At 33.3% G+C, this 20,062-nt stretch overlaps 2 protein-coding genes across 4 annotated transcripts; both read left to right on the plus strand.

Annotated features, from left to right (window-relative positions):
- The first annotated feature begins 5,068 nt into the window (after nucleotides 1-5,068).
- Nucleotides 5,069-8,943, plus strand: LOC149895510 (arylalkylamine N-acetyltransferase 1-like). Its single transcript, XM_090119039.1, has 5 exons — nucleotides 5,069-5,148; nucleotides 6,183-6,291; nucleotides 7,245-7,425; nucleotides 7,787-7,989; nucleotides 8,716-8,943. Exons 2-5 carry the CDS (start codon nucleotides 6,230-6,232, stop codon nucleotides 8,912-8,914), a joined length of 645 nt encoding a protein of 214 aa, XP_089975165.1. The 5' UTR covers nucleotides 5,069-5,148; nucleotides 6,183-6,229; the 3' UTR covers nucleotides 8,915-8,943.
- On the plus strand, nucleotides 8,756-17,773 carry LOC149895511 (arylalkylamine N-acetyltransferase 1-like). Of its 3 annotated transcripts, none has more exons than XM_090119043.1 (5): nucleotides 8,756-8,890; nucleotides 11,284-11,423; nucleotides 12,303-12,483; nucleotides 16,744-16,946; nucleotides 17,546-17,773. In XM_090119043.1, the coding sequence occupies exons 2-5, from the start codon at nucleotides 11,362-11,364 to the stop codon at nucleotides 17,742-17,744; spliced, it is 645 nt and encodes a 214-aa protein (XP_089975169.1). In that variant the 5' UTR covers nucleotides 8,756-8,890; nucleotides 11,284-11,361; the 3' UTR covers nucleotides 17,745-17,773. The 3 variants fall into 3 exon arrangements, with proteins under 3 accessions (XP_089975169.1, XP_089975167.1, XP_089975166.1); XM_090119041.1 differs by having other exon boundaries at nucleotides 8,768-8,907; XM_090119040.1 differs by lacking the exon at nucleotides 8,756-8,890 and adding an exon at nucleotides 10,392-10,544.
- The last annotated feature ends 2,289 nt before the right edge of the window (nucleotides 17,774-20,062 follow it).

Raw genomic sequence — 20,062 nt, forward strand, 5'->3', positions numbered from 1 at the left:
CACTGGTCATTGTAGCATGTGCAGTGCTTCATAATATTGCCTTATCACAATCGGTTGAACTTTTGAAAAATGTAGCACAATAACAAAATAAAAATAAAAGTCTTGTGAAAGAGTTAGATAGATATCATAGGGACTTAGAACATTATAAAATGTTATATGAAGTAGAAACTTCTGAACTTAAGGAGAAAATACTCATTAAATGACTCATTAATTGACCTCAAACAAAAAATATATTCTGCTGCCCAATTACAAATTAATGGGCATATACAAGAGGCAGATTACTTAATAAAGTTGAGCAATGAAAATATGGATCGCTTGACAAAGTTTTTAAAGAAATACAACCGTCTTTAGAAGAATAGGATGATAACAAAACGCTTATCTTACAAAGTTGTGTTCTCCAAACTTTAACACTTACTTAAACCTGCACATTGACACTTTCCAACCCATAATTACTTCAATCAGTCTAGCAACCATCAGAGTGGCCAACAAACTCAATATTTCGTAAACCAGAGATAATCTGCCTTCCCCTCCCCTTCCCCCTACTCCTGTGCCCATGGATCAGCTTTCTAATGACCTGAAGCGTATCTTCTAACGCCTAAACCATATATGCTAAACAACAAGCGCACAGGCTCCACCACAACGTGGGAAAGTTAGTTAAAAACCCAAAAATCATCTGATTAAGAGGCAGGTCAATAATAGCAAGGGACTCTTGGCACAGGAGCCGAAGCCCATAAGTCCCTTAGTCTGCGTTAGGGGGGTACAGTCCTGTCACAACAACGAGAAAATAATTAACCTCATAAAAACAAAAAATAAACACCTACCAGTGTAATATTGACTACACTGAATACATATTTGAATCACAATGAACAGAAATACAACACAAACTTTTGCACTTTCCAATGTTTTGCAGTACAATCTGATAAAAAGCTAATCTGATAGTTCAGAAAACAACACACAAGCATCGAGCTAAAGAATTGTTCAAAATGATAAAGAAAACAAGACAACCATAAAAAAGACACTTCGTTTCAATTGTCAGTACATGCCTCTGCCCAAAATACCTGATCAAAGTACATACTATTCCCCTCGACTGTAGTTTTATAATTTCACTATAGTCTGTGTTGGAAAATAAAGAATAGTCGAAGGTAACTCTCAATCAGCATTAACAAAGCTAACCAACTTAAAGTTACCTCATCCCTCATCCTAGAGACCATTACATATTATGTAATATTGACATGATTTTAAAAGAGCAACTATGGAGTTTCTTGCCGATTCTTCTCCATGGATACTGCTTTCCGAATCGGTGCTAAATGTTAAAAATACTTATGTAATGACGATTCGAAAGTGCTACTAAATAGTTGTCTAATTGAATAAATGAATGTTTGAGTTTGAGTTTGACCTCTTTTGTATTACCACAATTCTAACAAATAAAAGATTTGAATTTGAGAACTTAACTGCTAAGCAGCAATGCCTATAATATTATACAAAGTATAATTTCTTTAGGATACCATACATATTCACATTCAAGCAATCCATCATGGAGATGTGCCAACTCGTTGGTTATCGTTACTTCCTATCATAAACAGAATTTTATCGTATGGCCCGCTTTGATTAGATATTTCAATGCAAGGTGAGATTATTCAAAGTTTATATTTTCAGTATTGACTATTGACAAGACGACAGAGGGGAAAGCAAAAGGCAGTGGGACAAAGACGTGCCAGCATCGGCATATTATGCATAACACAAAATGTTATAAAAATAATAATAATTGATGGATTATTTGTTAAGATGTCTTTCCTTTGCTTTTGACTTTATAATCCTGTAAACAAGATAACTCAGGCCCCGGAACCACAAATTCTATTGTGTCGTGGACTGATCGGGCCACTTGGGGCTCAATGGGTTAAAAGAATACAACCAAACACAAAAACATACATTCCTTAACAAAAAGCGTAACCATAAAAATATCGTATTGTATTCCTCTTTATTTCTTTTTCAATAAAGTGTCTTGTGTATCAAGATATTTCTTGCTTTCTATCTTTCATTGAACAAAATACTACACAAACCTTGATTGAACAGAAATTTCAACACTACAAACAACACACATGGAAAACATCGTCAGAAACTACAAAACAATTCAAAAGAATGAAATTTATGCTGATACATACTTAACTGAAAAGTATGTCTGTCAGCTTTTCCCAAATTCAAGCAAAATACGAAAAAACTTGTTCACCTTCATAATATATCAACTACATAAACGGTGTTCAGAGACTCAAAGAACTGAAACAGAAATATTTCTTCCTACAGCACGATCTAAACTGACTGTTGAATCGAATCGACAAAAATTTAACTCATGGCGGATAGTAAGACATAGAGATATTTTTTAAAGAATTCCCAACCGACATAACTAGTAAGTATTTATAACACATTTCCCTAGATGTAACAAAATAATATGCCTGATGAACAAAATACTACAGAAAAGCGAAATTACCACGAAATTACTGATTGAATGATTGATTTCAATAACCATGCAGACCACAGATAACTATGCCCGACAATGTGCCAGTGTTAGCAACCTGAAGTGAGCTGATTATCGTACCAGGGGCGTAAAATTATCGTACATTAGGCGTTTTTGGTTCGAAATTATCGTACTTTTTAGAATAAAGTCAATTATAAATAAATAAATCATATAAATTGTAATATTGATAAGTATGCAAGTTCTCTATAGTTAATCTTTGTTTAACTACCGCTGTCAAATCAACGGGACACTGAAACCCAAACGTTTTAAGTGCCTTAATATTCATTATACTCTTTGGTTTTACGCGTGGTACAGACTACAGACCTGAACCAATTCCATTTCCACTTTATGTTCAATAAACGCGCCAAGTTTAAAATTCAATCTGACAAAATTTCACTGTTCCCATGAAAGTTCGATATGAAACACGTCAAAATGTCATATTTGTATGGGTGAAATAATATAAATTCTCGAATTTTGCCTGATAGAAATTATCGTAAAATCAGCGTACGATAATAACATGCTATCGTACATCGTACGTAGGCACCAAATTATCGTGTTTGTACGATAATTATCGTACGGTTGGGAACGCTGCAATGTGCCCGACAAAAAAAGGCCAAAGAGGCATAGAGCAAAATTGCATCATGAACAGTGTTGCCAACCTCAAAAAACTAAAAAACAACAACTCGCCTAAAAAAAACAGTAGAAAGCTGTAGGTAAAGAAAAAAAGGCAGATTTCATAATTTTGCTCAGATAATTAAATAATAAACAACTTTCTTAGTTACTAGAAACTCATAAATTGATATATTAATGACTAGCTTTCCGCCCGCTTTGTCTAAAACATAATAAATTATATACTAAAACCTTCCTCTTGAATCACTCTATCTATTTAAAAAAACCGCATCAAAATCCGTTGCGTAGTTTTAAAGATTTAAGCATACATAGGGACATAGGGATAGAGAAAGCGACCTTGTTTTATACTATGTAGTGATGATATATTAATCACGGCAACATAAAACAAAAATCAAAGTAAAATTATTTTTCAGTTTCATTTTCAATTGCCTCATCTTCAATATTTTCACACTCATTTTTATTTTTAAAATCATACATTTTTTTGTTGAATTTCTTCATGTGCTTTTCTGTAGCTTCAAATGAAAAGCAAAAACTTTTTAATTATTATTTTTTCAAAATAGACGCCGCAATTCAAAGAAACTGTTCAAGGTGTTGTGACTTGTGACTATAAGGCCACGTTACCATCTGCAAGAAAACTTCCGCAAGAAATGTCCGACAGTCTGTCTGAGAGCAGCTTGCAAGTCTAATTCCGCGTCTCCACCTGCAAGTAGACTTGCAAGCTGCTGTCAGACAGACTATCGGACATTTCTTGCGGAAGTTTTCTTGCAGGTGGAAACGCGGCCTAAAACAATACCAACGCTAGTGCAATACAATAGGCGTGTACAAGCTGTAGCTGTTATTCGTAAATAGGGATTTCCCCGTGCATAAAAATATAAAGAAGATACTGCCATCTAGTATCAATGCGTTTTATTACGACGGACGTAGTGGTTTGTCATAGCGTTTTATTGCGTAGGTATGTAGTGGTTATCAAAAAATGTTTTCATAGTAATGTATTAGGTGGCGCCTGGAACGCGAAAAGCAGTAGAAAATAGGAATGAAACAGAAAACATGGTTATCAATGTGAAAACAGCAAATCAAGGATTAAACTACTCTCTACCGAGCAGCAAATCTACTGTTAAAACAGTAGGGTTGGTAACCTTTGGTACCTAACGCATTAAATTCATGAAACAATGAAACAATTGACCAATTGACAGTTGAATGTTCACAGATTATAAAACTATATTATATACAGATTATATATATCAGAGTACAAAACAGTGATTGAAAATTTCTACAAATACACATATCCACAGCACAATATATCACATCTATTTACATTCTACACATGTGTTCCGTAATGCGTTTGATAAAATCTAGATTGATGACGAGTTTCACAGACCGGGCTTTATTCTAATATGTTGCATTTTTCATCTCTGTTATATAATCTGAGGAAGATATAAAGAAAAAATACATTCTACTTACGAGTTTCTACTGTGAAAACGACTAGAATATTATTTAGTTTGATGCAAGAAGCTTATATCTAATACACTGGAGATTGCACTATGACCATTAACTTGTAACAAGAAAATATGACGTTGAATGACGCCTGTATGTTTTTTTATCCCTTTCACACCTAACTTGGCAATTTGGTGTGATAAAAAAACATACAGGCGTCATTCAACGTCATATTTTCTTGTTACAAGTTAATGGTCATAGTGCAATCTCCAGTGTATTAGATATAAGCTTCTTGGTTTGATGTAAACGTGAAATTTTACAAATAAATTTGAACCAGCAATATGTGGATATGTGCATAAGTGCATAGGTAACAATTTTTAGTTGACATATTATATCAATGTCAGTTGTCACTTGTCCCTTGACAATTGACATGACATTGACAGTGGATTAACCATAAAAATGTATGAAGGCACATATGAAGGCCTAGGACATGCCTAGGAGTCTAGACTTATTTTATTTATTTATTTATATATTAGTTCTTTTACTTTTTTATCTCGTGTGTTGTATCTTTGGTAAGATCTACCACGTTGCAGTAATTTAGCTTCATGAAATACGTTCATTGTTACTCACACTTGTGCACACAACGCTTTTTTGTGCATCTTTATTTATCTCAAGGCTTTGCATGAGCTTTTCCTTCCATTTGAGCGTTATATAAAGAAAATAATATAATTTTTACTAATATATTATTTATTATATTATATGAATGAAAGAAGCTGCAATCTTAAAAACTATCCGACCGATTGTTTAAATTCTTTCCCCGTTGGATATATTATATGTAGGTACTTGATCCCTGAGTGCTAAATCTGCTTTTGGCAAATAGCGATGGGTGCTACTTGTTTTCATAACAATTAAACATTTTCTCTTTTTTTCATCTTAAATTTTATTTATATCTAGTAATATTTGTAAAGAGTATGTTATGAGAGGGAATTTAATAAAATCTGTCATAAAAATTATTTATTTATACCATTGAGATATACATATGGAGAAGACACCGCCTACATCACTTATGTTCCGCTCAACATACGCCATATGGCGTACGCCATATGGTTTTTTTTAATGGTTTTAAAGTGAAACGTATCAAATATGCGTTCGTGTGTGTTACGATATTGCACAAATAATACAAATAATACGGAAAAGTGCAAAGGAATAACTTTCATTGGTAAGTACCTAACTAGATAATAATTTTTAAAACTTAATTAGAGCAAAAAAATGGCGCACAGATTTTGTTCGTGGTGTCTCCTCCATACGTAGTAATATTATCTCAATGATTTATACAGAGAACTGTTTCATAATTAAGTTTTATATGAAGTAAACTAAAAATGAAACAAGTGCCACCAACAGAAGTGATAACAATATACAACTGAATTTCTTAAAATTGGATAAGCTGCAGTCTGCTTAAGGTATTAAGACCAACAGCGGAGATACGCGGGTGCAGCTAGTTACTAATATTACTTACGAATTATTTTCTGTAGTGACGCTAAATACCTACGTTTTAATCTAAAAAATAAATAAAAGAAAATATAATTGATGTTATTTTTTGTTCCAGAGTTTTAGTTGAAAATTAAAATGTTTATTTCAACTAGATAATTAATTATGTATTCTGTTAGTCGGATACACGAAAGAGATGTTGAAGATGTCATGAAATTCATGAAAAGGTATTTTATTCAGTTTAATAATTGTTTTTAACACGCTTATAATATTAGCTTCACCTGTGTGTTTGTATACAGTAACAGACTCCTTTAGACTCGATTTTGACCATAAACGGACAGATTTAATTCAAAGTACACATATCACGGATCGCTGACAATACAAAAATTTCATGAGTTTAAGGCCAGTTGCAGAATTTCACCGACCATCGTCCATCAGTGCGTACGTCAGTCGCGCTTGTCATATGAATGGAAATTCGCGTGCGAATGGTCGGTCTAGCTATGAACGGTTTTACTTATGAATTTCCATACATATGACAAGCGCGACTGACGTACGCTCTGATGGCCGGTGAAGCTCCGCAACCGGCCTAAGCATGTTTTTAAAAGTAAAACTTCTTAAGGCGCGTTGAGAGTAAAATTTCATGGCAATACCGGCACGTCATGGAGTAGGGCGTCGATTTTGGAATCTTTGAATCGTGCCATACAAGTTTCACTTCTGACACTGTGTGCTCGGCATGCATGCTCTTTTTGCCTAATATTTATGTACTTTTTACACTTTTTAGGTTAAGGTAGTTTAAGTTTTTGTTTGGCAATAAAGCTTGTTTTCTTTCTTTCTTATTTTAAACTATATTATTAATACTAGCGGTCCGCCCCGGCTTCGCCCGTGGTACCTACATGTTTAAACTACCCTATCTCTCAAGTTGGATCGAACTGCACATGGTGTGTGAATTTTATTATAATCGGTTAAGTGGTTTAGAAGTCCATTGAGGACAAACATTGTGACACGAGATTTATATATATTAGAATATCGCTTGGTTGCCTGGCAGAGATCACTGCTAAGTGATAAGGCCGCCAATTGAACTACATACAACTATCTAGTACCATATATTTTCTTTTTATTGTTTCTTGTTATTTAGTGTTAAATTACAATAAAGTGTAATATATAAATAATATCTTTACAGAACATTCTTCATAGATGAGCCGCTATACAAAGGAGTTGGCTACTGCAACTCTGAACATGACGACACTCCGGATCTCGATGCCTTCTGTAGAGAAGCCTTACCAGGGATATCTTTCATGGCCAAAGATGGTGGTGACAATATTGTAGCTACTCTCATATGTGGTATAAGTCCTATTGTAAATGTTAGTACTTTCTTGTAGATTTTACTCGAGTATTGTCAATTTAGAAATTCTAGAATAAATCTCTTTAAAAACCGTTAAAAATGTATTACCAACATAACAGTATTTATCTATACTGTATAATATTATAAAGCTGAAGAGTTTGTTTGCTTGTTTGAACGCGCTAATCTCAGGAACTACTGGTCCGATTTGAAAAATTCTTTCGGTGTTAGATAGCCCATTTATCGAGGAAGGCTATAGGCTATATATCATTATTCATTACGCTAAGACCAATAGGACTGGAGCCACGCGGGTGAAACCGCGAAGCGCGGCTAGTTAAACATATTTTCACAGACATGATGTTTTTATCTGTGCATATTTTCAGCCAACAGACTTCCTGAGTGCCTTAAAAAATTGTAAATGTCCCAAGTATAAAAAAGTAATACAAATGATGATTTTACGCGAAGTTATTATGGAAATATGGAATATATATCCAGAAGAAAAACAAGTTTTCGAAATCAAGATGGCGTCCACTGATTCAAAATGGCGGAACAAAGGGATCATGAATAAACTCATGAAAGAAGCAGAGTAAGATAATATTATATTTCATAGTCTTGAATAGCTCTTTACTTTTTTATCCGGGTACAATGCGAGTGAAGCCGCGGGATTAAAATCACTACATAGTATAAAACAAAGTCGGTTTCTCTGTCCCTATATCCCTTTGTATGCTTAAATCTTTAAAACTACGCAACGGATTTTGATGCGGTTTTTTTTAATAGATAGAGTGATTCAAGAGGAAGGTTTTAGTATATAATTTATTAGGTTTTAGACAAAGCGGGCGAAGCCGCGGGCGGTAAGCTAGTACTCAATATATAGAAAAAAAAACATGGAATACATCTATCTACCCGTATGATCAGATAGTCAGGAAATATTAAGTTAGGTAATATAATTTATAGTACCTACCAAACCTTTCACTTATAATTAGGCGGTCACAGCCTTAAATTGGGATTGCTTTAAAGAAAAAATATTTATTATTTAAAATGATAATTAAGAAATTATTTTGAAGTGAAACTTCTTTATCGGGGTTGGAAAAAAAATTAGTGTAACATTTTTTCGTTACGCGTGACATTTTTCCGTTAAGCGCCATCTTTTTCTTATCCCTACCACGCGTGATTCGACGTATTTCTGTAAATTTGCATATAGTAAATTATTTTTTGAAAAAGAACGTCATAAAGAAGTTTCACTTCTTACGTGTGTACACTAGTAGTTACACGCACACATTTTTTTAATCGATCGGAAAAATGTCTTTTACAGGAACGCAGCAAAAGAACTAAACATTAGAGTGTTGAGGATAGAAACTTCGAGCGCGTATTCAGCCAAATCAGCTGAGAGACACGGCTTCAAATGTGTATTTAATCGAGTATATACAGACTTCATGTTGGATGGAAAGCCGCTTATTGTGACAGAACCACCGCATTTAGAAGATAGAGTATATGTTAAAGAATTGTACTGATGTTTTTTAATATATGTTTTTTATTGTAATGTTGTTGTTTTTTTAATATAGCAGAGATAAGTAATAATCTTCTCTCATATATAAAAATGAATCGCAAAATGTGTTGGTAAGCGCATAACTCGAGAACGGCTGAACCGATTTCGATAATTCTTTTTTTATTATATTCCTTGAAGTACGAGGATGGTTTTTATGTAGAGAAAACGTAAATATGTACCACGGGCGAAGCCGGGGCGGACCGCTAGTTATATATAAAAATGAATCGCAAAATGTGTTGGTAAGCGCATAACTCGAGAACGGCTGAACCGATTTCGATAATTTTTTTTATTATATTCCTTGAAGTACGAGGATGGTTTTTATGTAGAGAAAACGTAAATATGTACCACGGGCGAAGCCGGGGCGGACCACTAGTTAATAATATAACAACGTGAGCAATATGCTGGTTAGTTTAGAACACATCTATACAAATATTATAAAGCTGAAGAGTTTGTTTATTTGTTTGAAAGCGCTAATCTCAGGAAATGATCCGATTTAAAAAAAAAATCGGTGTTAGAATGCCCATTTATCGAGTAAGGCTATAGGCATATATCATTACGCTAAGACCAATAGGAGCCGAGTATCGCGTAACGCAGCTAGTCAAAAATTAATAATTTATAAGTCTGTAACATTATTTTTAAAATCACAGGTAGGGTTCATTAATTATACATATTACATATATAAACAAAGATATGTTTTTGGCAAATAACCGATGAGAACATTTCTGCAGTTGGATCTTAGACTATAGTATCAGTTATTTAGACGTAATCAAAAGGGAAGAAGTGCCAGCCACTGCTTGCGTCGACACTCGTATCATATAAATATTTCAATGAGGTATGAGGCGATTAGCGAACATGAATGTGTCAATACACCATTAAACTCAAACTCAAACATTTATTTATTCAATTAGACTTCTTATAAAAGCACTTTTGAATCGTCATAACAATCAAATTAGATTAAATAAATAAAAATTTTGAAGTCACACTTATACAGGGTACTTGTAAAACATCAGCAACCTCGCAGGACAAGATAGCAACATCATCGCTCGCTTTAACATATGAACATGGGGACAGAGACAGCGACTTTGTTTTATACTACTACCCGTTCGCTTCGAGTTGGCCGCTCCCACCCTTCCCGCTTCACTGCACCGCACTCCTAGACAGACCCTGTTAGTACCGTCAGCAACGCTATCACGTGCGCCCGACCGTCACTAATATCGCTCCCGTTGTTTTTAGTTACCTATGTTATTTGATCGTTTTGTTAAGTTTGAATATTATTGCTAAGTTTTATATAGTTTTTTACTGCTATTAGCGAGGAAATCGCTGTAGTAAGTAATTATACGCACTGTTTTTGTTATTTAATTTTTGGAGTGTTATTATTTTTTTTGTCGACGGTACCAGTTGATGTGCCTGTGACGTCATTTTGTAACGGTCATCGACGGCCAACTCGAAGCGAACGGGTAGTATGTAGTGATGATAACCAGTTGATATCACTGTTGATATAATACCGATAGTTGAACGGCGTGTTTAAGGTCGAATTTGATAACAAAAACATAATAAATCGTATACTTATATAATAAGTGGGTTATGCATTATTTGTAAGTACATAATTTGTTATTATTGTATATCTAGGCATCCAACTCATTTATTTATTCAACTGAATTTATTTGAGGTAGGTCTTTCGAATTGTCATAATAAACAATTTTCATGTTTACCACAGGTTCGGAAACTGGTTCCACGGAGATTATTATAGTCGGCAAGTGTAGATTTGCTCTTTTAAAATCATCTAAATATAATCATACAAACATTTAGGTATTTTTACATACAGGTGTAAAAAATAAAAGAGTGTAAAAAATAGCTAACAACGCTTTGTGGTCACAAATGATAATGAATAATTATAACACTTTTTGCAGTTGTAGACTAGTCTTTCCCCGCGGTTCCGCACAAGTCGTATTTTTTTGTATTCCATATTTTATCAGTTATTTAACCGTCCGTGGTTGTTAAGCAACATACATAAAATGAAATAACCGCATTGGTTCAGCTATTCTTGAGTCTGCTTGCCAACATTTTTTTATTTATATAAAAACTAGCTTTCCGCCCGCGGCTTACCCGCGTTTTCAAAGAAATCCCGTTCTCGTGGGATTTCCGGGATAAAACCTATCCTATGTCCTTTCTCGGGTATCAAAATATCATGCAAATTGGTTCAGTAGTTAAGGCGTGATTGAGTAACAGACAGACAGACAGAGTTACTTTCGCATTTATAATATTATATATAGTTATATGGATATATGACTATAAATATTACTTTTATTTATTAATTCTTTCTTTATATTACAGGATTACGGACCGGATTCATATTCTATTATACTCTAAAAACATAATATAATTATTAACCATCCAAGTAATCAATCAAAAATGTATTCTGTGAATCGTATTACTGAAAGCGACGTTGAAGATGTCATGAAGTTTATGAAGAGGTATTTTATCGTAAGTTGTAGAAAATAAAAAAAATGTTGTGTGGTTTTATGAAACCACGGTAAAAGTGAAACTGTTCGAACGGTTCCGAATACTGCTTGTGTAGCGCATGTCGCGTGACGGTCGGCTGCCGAGTAGGTATACCTACTCGGCAGCCGCGATACACGCGACATGCGCTACACAGACCAAAAAGTTTGAGACGATGTAATAAAAGTTTCACTTTAATAAACAAAAAATTATAACTTACTGCATAATAATTATAGTTGAGACTAGCAGCTATCCCGCGGATTCACCCGCGCGCCGCGCGCGGTAAGGTTTCCTTTTAATCCTAATGTTCCTGTGGGAATATCGGTATAAAAAATATAGCCAAGTTGCTCCTTATACAAACAGCTATCGGTCAGTGAAACACCCGTCAAAATAGGTCCAGTCGTTAATGATAATAGCCGGAACAAATAGAGATAGACAAAAATTGTAAAAATTACTAGGTATACTGGTATAATTAAAGTGTATATCCAGTAAAAATCGGTTATTTTAATATTAAAGAATAAATAAATATATAATAATCTGAATACAGTATGAAACATTGAGTTACTATGTACTACGTACTAGAGAGGACATCGCTACTACAGTATTTGTAACAGGAGTTAGAGTCAATCCTCTCAAACCAATTTTTATATTTTTTTTAATAAGATAAACGATATGTATTTGTAACATTGATTGGTTTTAATTTTTAAGTAATAAGAGGCAGAATATCTACAAAGTGTAGGTATGACTCACTAGCCGCCGCGCTTGTCGCACAGATTTTGTTCATGGTGTCCTCTCTAATAATAATACCTCAATGGTTTGAAATAGCTATCTATAAATTATGTTCAAATTTCCAGAACATTCTTCAACACGGAACCATTATGTACCACAGTTGGTTACTGTCAAACTGAAAATGAAGAAACCCCAGACATGGACGACTTTATGCAATATAGTTTACCGGGGGATTCGTTTCAAGCGAGAGATGACCATGGTCGTATTGTAGGAGCGCTTATATGTGGTCCAGTTCCTCTTGTAAATGTGAGTATGTTTAGCTGTCAGCTGATGGTGATGATAATAATTGTATTTGATAATTATTATATTAGATCAGGAAATATAGGTAGAATATATTTTACAGATAAAAATAAATAATTTGGAAAATCCAAAAGTGCACGCCTCATAATTTTTTTAAAATAAATATTTATTAATTATTATTTTTGTTTATTTAATAACAATTAAACCACATCGAATCAGACCCTGAAAAATGAAATGGTTCTATTCCTGAGCATACTCAAGCGTAAGAGAAAAAAAAAGACTCGATTAGTAAAGTATTTCGGTCGCTATCGTGTTAACAAGAAAAAGGATCCGCACATACAGACACACGGACGTCCAAGACAGAACTTTTTTAAACTGTTTTTTAACTAGTTTAAATAACAAAAATGACATCAAAAATATCATGAACGTTAAAAATAGTGTTTTTTCTTAATATGTGTGTGTATGTATTATCTTACAAGTGCAATGTATGATACATAAAGACATTTTAAGTTTGAAAAATCAGATGTTTTGCGCGAAGTGACAGTAGTACCCACCTCAACGCTTCGCTTATGAGGCGTGCAAAACGTATATACAAACAAGAACATGGGTAAGCTAGCCAACATTTTCATTTTGAAAGAATTTTCATTTTGCATTTTTATAGAAGCCTCAGCTATTTTCTTTCTGAACAGTTAAATAATCTTTATCAGTGAAATAAACTTTCAAATCGGTCAAAATCTTGTCGATTAAAAAGTACAAAAAATTAAAAAAAAAGCATGCACACGTGTGAGAAGTGAAACTTCTTTGTCAATATTCAAATATACCAATATCGTCGCCTTAGGTACTTCATGACGCGACGGTATTGCCATGACGCGACCTTGAAATTTTACTCTCTACGCGCCTAAAGAAACACTTCAAACACAAACATAATACAAATAATTTACTAAAGTAGGTAATTTATCTTCTAAAAACTTCTCTTTACCTAACTTACCTATTATTAGATTCTTACTGCTAATTAATTAATTAATTTATTTATTTATTTTGAAAACTAAATAAATAAATAATTTGGAAAATCCAAAAGTGCACGCCTCATAATTTTTTTTTAATAAATATTTATTAATTATTATTTTTGTTTATTTAATAACAATTAAACCACATCGAATCAGACCCTGAAAAATGAAAGGGTTCTATTCCTGAGCATACTCAAGCGTAAGAGAAAAAAAAAGACTCGATTAGTAAAGTATTTCGGTCGCTATCGTGTTAACAAGAAAAAGGATCCGCACATACAGACACACGGACGTCCAAGACAGAACTTTTTTAAACTGTTTTTTAACTAGTTTAAATAACAAAAATGACATCAAAAATATCATGAACGTTAAAAATAGTGTTTTTTCTTAATATGTGTGTGTATGTATTATCTTACAAGTGCAATGTATGATACATAAAGACATTTTAAGTTTGAAAAATCAGATGTTTTGCGCGAAGTGACAGTAGTACCCACCTCAACGCTTCGCTTATGAGGCGTGCAAAACGTATATACAAACAAGAACATGGGTAAGCTAGCCAACATTTTCATTTTGAAAGAATTTTCATTTTGCATTTTTATAGAAGCCTCAGCTATTTTCTTTCTGAACAGTTAAATAATCTTTATCAGTGAAATAAACTTTCAAATCGGTCAAAATCTTGTCGATTAAAAAGTACAAAAAATTAAAAAAAAAGCATGCACACGTGTGAGAAGTGAAACTTCTTTGTCAATATTCAAATATACCAATATCGTCGCCTTAGGTACTTCATGACGCGACGGTATTGCCATGACGCGACCTTGAAATTTTACTCTCTACGCGCCTAAAGAAACACTTCAAACACAAACATAATACAAATAATTTACTAAAGTAGGTAATTTATCTTCTAAAAACTTCTCTTTACCTAACTTACCTATTATTAGATTCTTACTGCTAATTAATTAATTTATTTATTTATTTATTTTGAAAACTAAATAAATAAATAATTTGGAAAATCCAAAAGTGCACGCCTCATAATTTTTTTTTAATAAATATTTATTAATTATTATTTTTGTTTATTTAATAACAATTAAACCACATCGAATCAGACCCTGAAAAATGAAAGGGTTCTATTCCTGAGCATACTCAAGCGTAAGAGAAAAAAAAAGACTCGATTAGTAAAGTATTTCGGTCGCTATCGTGTTAACAAGAAAAAGGATCCGCACATACAGACACACGGACGTCCAAGACAGAACTTTTTTAAACTGTTTTTTAACTAGTTTAAATAACAAAAATGACATCAAAAATATCATGAACGTTAAAAATAGTGTTTTTTCTTAATATGTGTGTGTATGTATTATCTTACAAGTGCAATGTATGATACATAAAGACATTTTAAGTTTGAAAAATCAGATGTTTTGCGCGAAGTGACAGTAGTACCCACCTCAACGCTTCGCTTATAGACTGGGGTAGAAGCCTTTGAAAATAATGAAAAGATAAAAAAAATCGCAGTCGGATGAAACCCATTAGAAAAGGAGGGGAATATGATAAAAATGTAAGGAAAAATAAATTACGGTCAATCCGAGTTCGGGAAGCGGGAGGGGGGAGCTTTTAAGAGAAAAAAATGGTTTCTCTCGATTTCCGACAAAACTACAAGTCCTATAGAAAAAAGTTCAATGGCAAAGTTGTAGGTAATTAAAAGTTCTACAACTTGTATTCACAATTTTTTCACATAACCTAAAAATTTAGGTGAAAAATTCAAAAAACCAAGTTTTTGGTCTTTTATTTCTATCTACTTCAAAATTTATTTTTTTTCTACGAAATTTGGTGGAAACTTACTTTATTATGTCCCAAATACACTGTAATTTATTTGATTGAAAATATTTATTTTTTCGCCTTATTTTGAATTAATACCAAAAAAACAACCTAATTTTCAATCGAAAAGTCACCCGTCAAAATATCAGCTTTTTTCAAAAACTTGCGGTGTCTTTTATTCATTGAAATCTCTACTTTCATATGGTGTAAAAAAAATAAACATCACTATAATAAATGTTCTCAGGAAATGCATACAAACAGTGTGATAATGAGCTTTTACTAAATCAGGCACACTTCTTGAACTCTATATCTTCTCTTGTATCGGCTTTTCGGTAATATTTCAAAAGAAAAATAATTATCTGTTCTAAGTTTAATATTTTACAGCATATTCAAAAGCAAAATGATGTCGATAAAAACATTTCAGGTAGTTCGAGAAGTGTGCCTGATTTGGTAAAAGCTAATTTTCAGACTGTTTGTATGCATTTCCTGAGAACATTTACTATGGTGGTGTTTATTTTTTTTACACCATATGAAAGTAGAGATTTCAATGAATAAAAGGCACCCCAAGTTTTTGAAAAAAGCTGATATTTTGACGGGTGACTTTTCGATTGAAAATTAGGTTGTTTTTTTGGTATTAATTCAAAATAAGGCGAAAATATAAATATTTTCAATCATATAAATTACAGTGTATTTGGGACATAATAAAGTAAGTTTCCACCAAATTTCGTAGAAAAAAAATAAATTTTGAAGTAGATAGAAATAAAAGACCAAAATCTTGGTTTTTTGAATTTTTCACCTAAATTTTTAGGTTATGTGAAAAAATTGTGAATACAAAAAATGTAGAACTTTTAATTACCTACAACTTTGCCATTGAACTTTTTTCTATAGGACTTGTAGTTTTGTCGGAAATCGAGAGAAACCATTTTTTTCTCTTAAAAGCTCCCCCCTCCCGCTTCCCGAACTCGGATTGACCGTAATTTATTTTTCCTTACATTTTTATCATATTCCCCTCCTTTTCTAATGGGTTTCATCCGACTGCGATTTTTTTTTGTTTCAAAAATTATCTACTCTAGTCTATTATGAGGCGTGCAATAAATAAATAAATTAGTAATAAATAAATTTATTAATAATTATATCGTAATTTGTAATGTTCAAATAATGTTATGTATTATTATTTTTGCATTTATGTATATAGTAGGTATATTTGATACTTAAATAATTTTATTTATTTATTAGGTATAATTATTATCATTATTTTTTTCTCTTCTTTTTGCACTATCCCATTAACATCATACATTTCCTTTCCCATCAGGTTGCCTGGTAGAGATTGCTGCTTAGCAATAAGGCCGCCTCTTGTACAAACTATGCCTTCCTTTTGTATTTTAATGTTATTTTTGTCCTAATTTTGTTGGTGCAATAAAGTGTTATAAATAAATAAATAAATAAATGTTAGCCAGGTGTCAATCTACACGAACTGAAGAACTGCAGAAGTCCAAAATACAAGAAATTCATCCAAATGATGTTCTTACGAGAGATGTTATTGGAGATTTGGAATATTTACCCAAATGACGACAGAGTTTTTGAAATCAAGTTGGCATGCACCGATCCAAAATGGCGTAAAAAAGGAATAATGAATGCACTTATGAAAGAAGCGGAGTAAGTTACTTTTACCATTGATCCTACTAATGTTATAAATGCGAAAGTTTGTGAGTACAGAGTACGTATGTATGTTTGTTACACTTTCACGCAAAAACTGCTGAACCGATTTTCATGAAATTTGTATCCCGGAAATCCCACAGGAATGGGAACTATCCGGGTTTGCTTTGAAAACGTGGGCGAAGCCGGGGCCGGAAAGCTAGTATTAAATCATTTCAACATGCTTAACATGTTAAGCTATTGCATAGCTTCTATCGCGGGCCTTGAGCGCGGCGACTGAATGTAAAAATTCCGTAACGAAAAAACCTAACACCCCCCACTCCAACCGACACAGCGATGCGATGCTATGCAATAGCTTTACCGCTGCAGCAGTCCTCGAGTGACACACGTATTTTTTTTTACTTTTTTTATTCATTTTTGAAGTGAAACTTCTTTATCGGGGTTGGACAAAAATTTAGTGTAACATTTTTGCGTTACGCCGTACGCGTGACATTTTTGCGTTACGCCATACTCGTGACATATTTAAGGTCATAAAGAAGTTTCACTTCTTACCGCTTACGTGTGTACTCTAGTACACGCATACATTTTTTTTATTTCAGAAACGCAGCCAAGGCGTTAAATATAAGATTATTACGTATAGATACGACAAGCGCTTACTCCGCGAAATCAGCTGAACGTATGGGTTTCAAATGTGTTTATAGTAGGTTTTATAAAGATATATTATTAGATGGGAAACCTTTGATAGTGCCTGAACCACCGCATTTGGAAGATAAAGTGTTTGTGAAGGAATTGTATTGATTTTTGATTAATAAAGTTGGATTAATATTATTAAATTGTGTTTTATTACACGCTTTATATTAGCTTCACCTGTATGTCTGTAACCGACTTCTTTGGGCGCGATTTCGACCCACTTTAAACGGCCAGATTTCGTTCAAACTTTGTAGATTTATTGAGGACCGATGACAATACACTAATTTGATTAAATAAATAATAGTTAAAAAAAACACGCGTTTTATAGAAAACCGAACTAAAAGCGTGTTTTTTAGTTTTTTTTAACTATTATTATTTTTGGTGTCTAAGATTACAGCTTTTTAGTAACAGCTCCCATTAACATCACAGCTATAGCATATAATTTCCAAGTAAATAGTATTTTCAAATTTTACACGATTGAATTTCCTTTTATTAATTACTAGAGGTCCGCTCCGGCTTCGCCCGTGTACATATTAATGCAATAAAAGGTAGCCTATGTCCTTTCTCGGGTATCAAAATATCTCCATACCAAATTTCATGCAAATTGGTTCAGTAGTTTAGGCGTGATTGAGTAACAGACAGACAGACAGAGTTACTTTCACATTTATAATATTAGTATGGATTGTTAACTAGCAGTCTGCCCCGGCTTCGCCCGTGGTACGTGTTTACGTTTTCTCTACATAAGAACCATCCTCGTACTTCAAGGAATATAATAAAAAAAGAATTATCGAAATCGGTTCAGCCGTTCTCGAGTTATGCGCTACCAACACATTTTGCGATTCATTTTTATATATAAGAAGATTAGTTCTCACTAGTAAAACCTCTGTCACTCAGGAATTGAAATAAGGTTTTAAATCGATTAGTTGTTGAGTTTATTCGAGCTTGATTCGAGCCAATTTACTAAGCAACATTTGACATCTATCAATTTCATCTTCGAAAAGAGGTAAGCTGCTTAAAAACATCGATTAAAGTGAATTAATCGATACGGACCAAGAAGCTTATATCTAATACACTGGAGATTGCACTATGACCATTAAATTGTAACAAGAAAATATGACCTTAAATGACGCCTGTATGATTTTTTTATCCCTTTCACACCAACTTGGCAAGTTATAAAAAGTTTAGTTATAAAAAAACATACAGGCGTCATTCAACGTCATATTTTCTTGTTACAATTTAATGTTCATAGTGCAATCTCCAGTGTATTAGATTAGATATAAGCTTCTTGATACGGACTTAAAACATTTGTCAATCGAACTTGAAACACAATATGTCAATCTTAGATGTCAATTTTAAAATTCATCAGGCGAATCCCTGTCCCCCCAGTAATATACTTTCTTTCGTAAATTTAAGGAGCAAAATAAGACAACTACTGGTCCGATTTGAAAAATTCTTTCGGTGTTAGATAGCCCATTTATCGAGGAAGGCTATAGGCTATCTATCATCTCGCTAAGACCAACAGGAGCGGAGCAATGCGGGTAAAACCGCAGAGCACAGCTAGTGTATTTATAAAGCTCTTTAGGGTATAAAATAAAAAGTGAATAAAAGTCGTAAAAAGTTATTATTATATATTTATTTACAAGGATCATCAAACCATTTTTGCATTACATTATTTAACTCAAAAAAGCCTTCAGTATATATTTGTATATAAATCAATTTTACACCTTTTCCTATAATAAAATTAACTCTTTTTTTATACCCGTCCCATATATCTACCGTATTTGAAGTGAAACTTCTTTATCGGGGTTGGACAAAAATTTAGTGTAACATTTTTGCGTTACGCCGTACGCGTGACATTTTTGCGTTACGCCATACTCGTGACATTTTTAAGGTCATAAAGAAGTTTCACTTCTTACGTGTGTACTCTAGTACACGCATACATTGTTTTTATTAATTTGTTTCCCTTTCTGTTACAGTTTTTGAAGTGAAACTTCTTTATCGGGGTTGGAAAAAAATTTAGTGTAACATTTTTTCGTTACGCGTGACATATTTCCGTTACGTGCCATCTTTTTCTTATCCCTACCACGCGTGATTCGACGTATTTCTGTAATGTTGCGTATAGTAAATTATTTTTTGAAAAATAAGGTCATAAACAAGTTTCACTTCTTACGTGTGTACACTAGTACACGCACACATTTTTTCTTTGAATTAGTTTATCTCTTCCTGTTATGTATGTCGGGTTGTATGCTAAGGAGGCAATTAATTCCAAGTATGTACTTTATTGACAATGACCTATTACACTAGTAGACGCGGCATACGCCAACATCATTGCACTAAAAAACAGCGTAATTAATACATACCTACTTACTAACGCATTATCACCAATACAGTTGTTCTCTCTTTCACTCTCACGCACGAGACATAAT

This window comes from Colias eurytheme, chromosome 31 (assembly GCF_061535395.1).
Source record: "Colias eurytheme isolate Ceu_HAF_F1 chromosome 31, ilColEury1 Martin Lab GWU primary, whole genome shotgun sequence".
Lineage (NCBI taxonomy): Eukaryota > Metazoa > Arthropoda > Insecta > Lepidoptera > Pieridae > Colias > Colias eurytheme.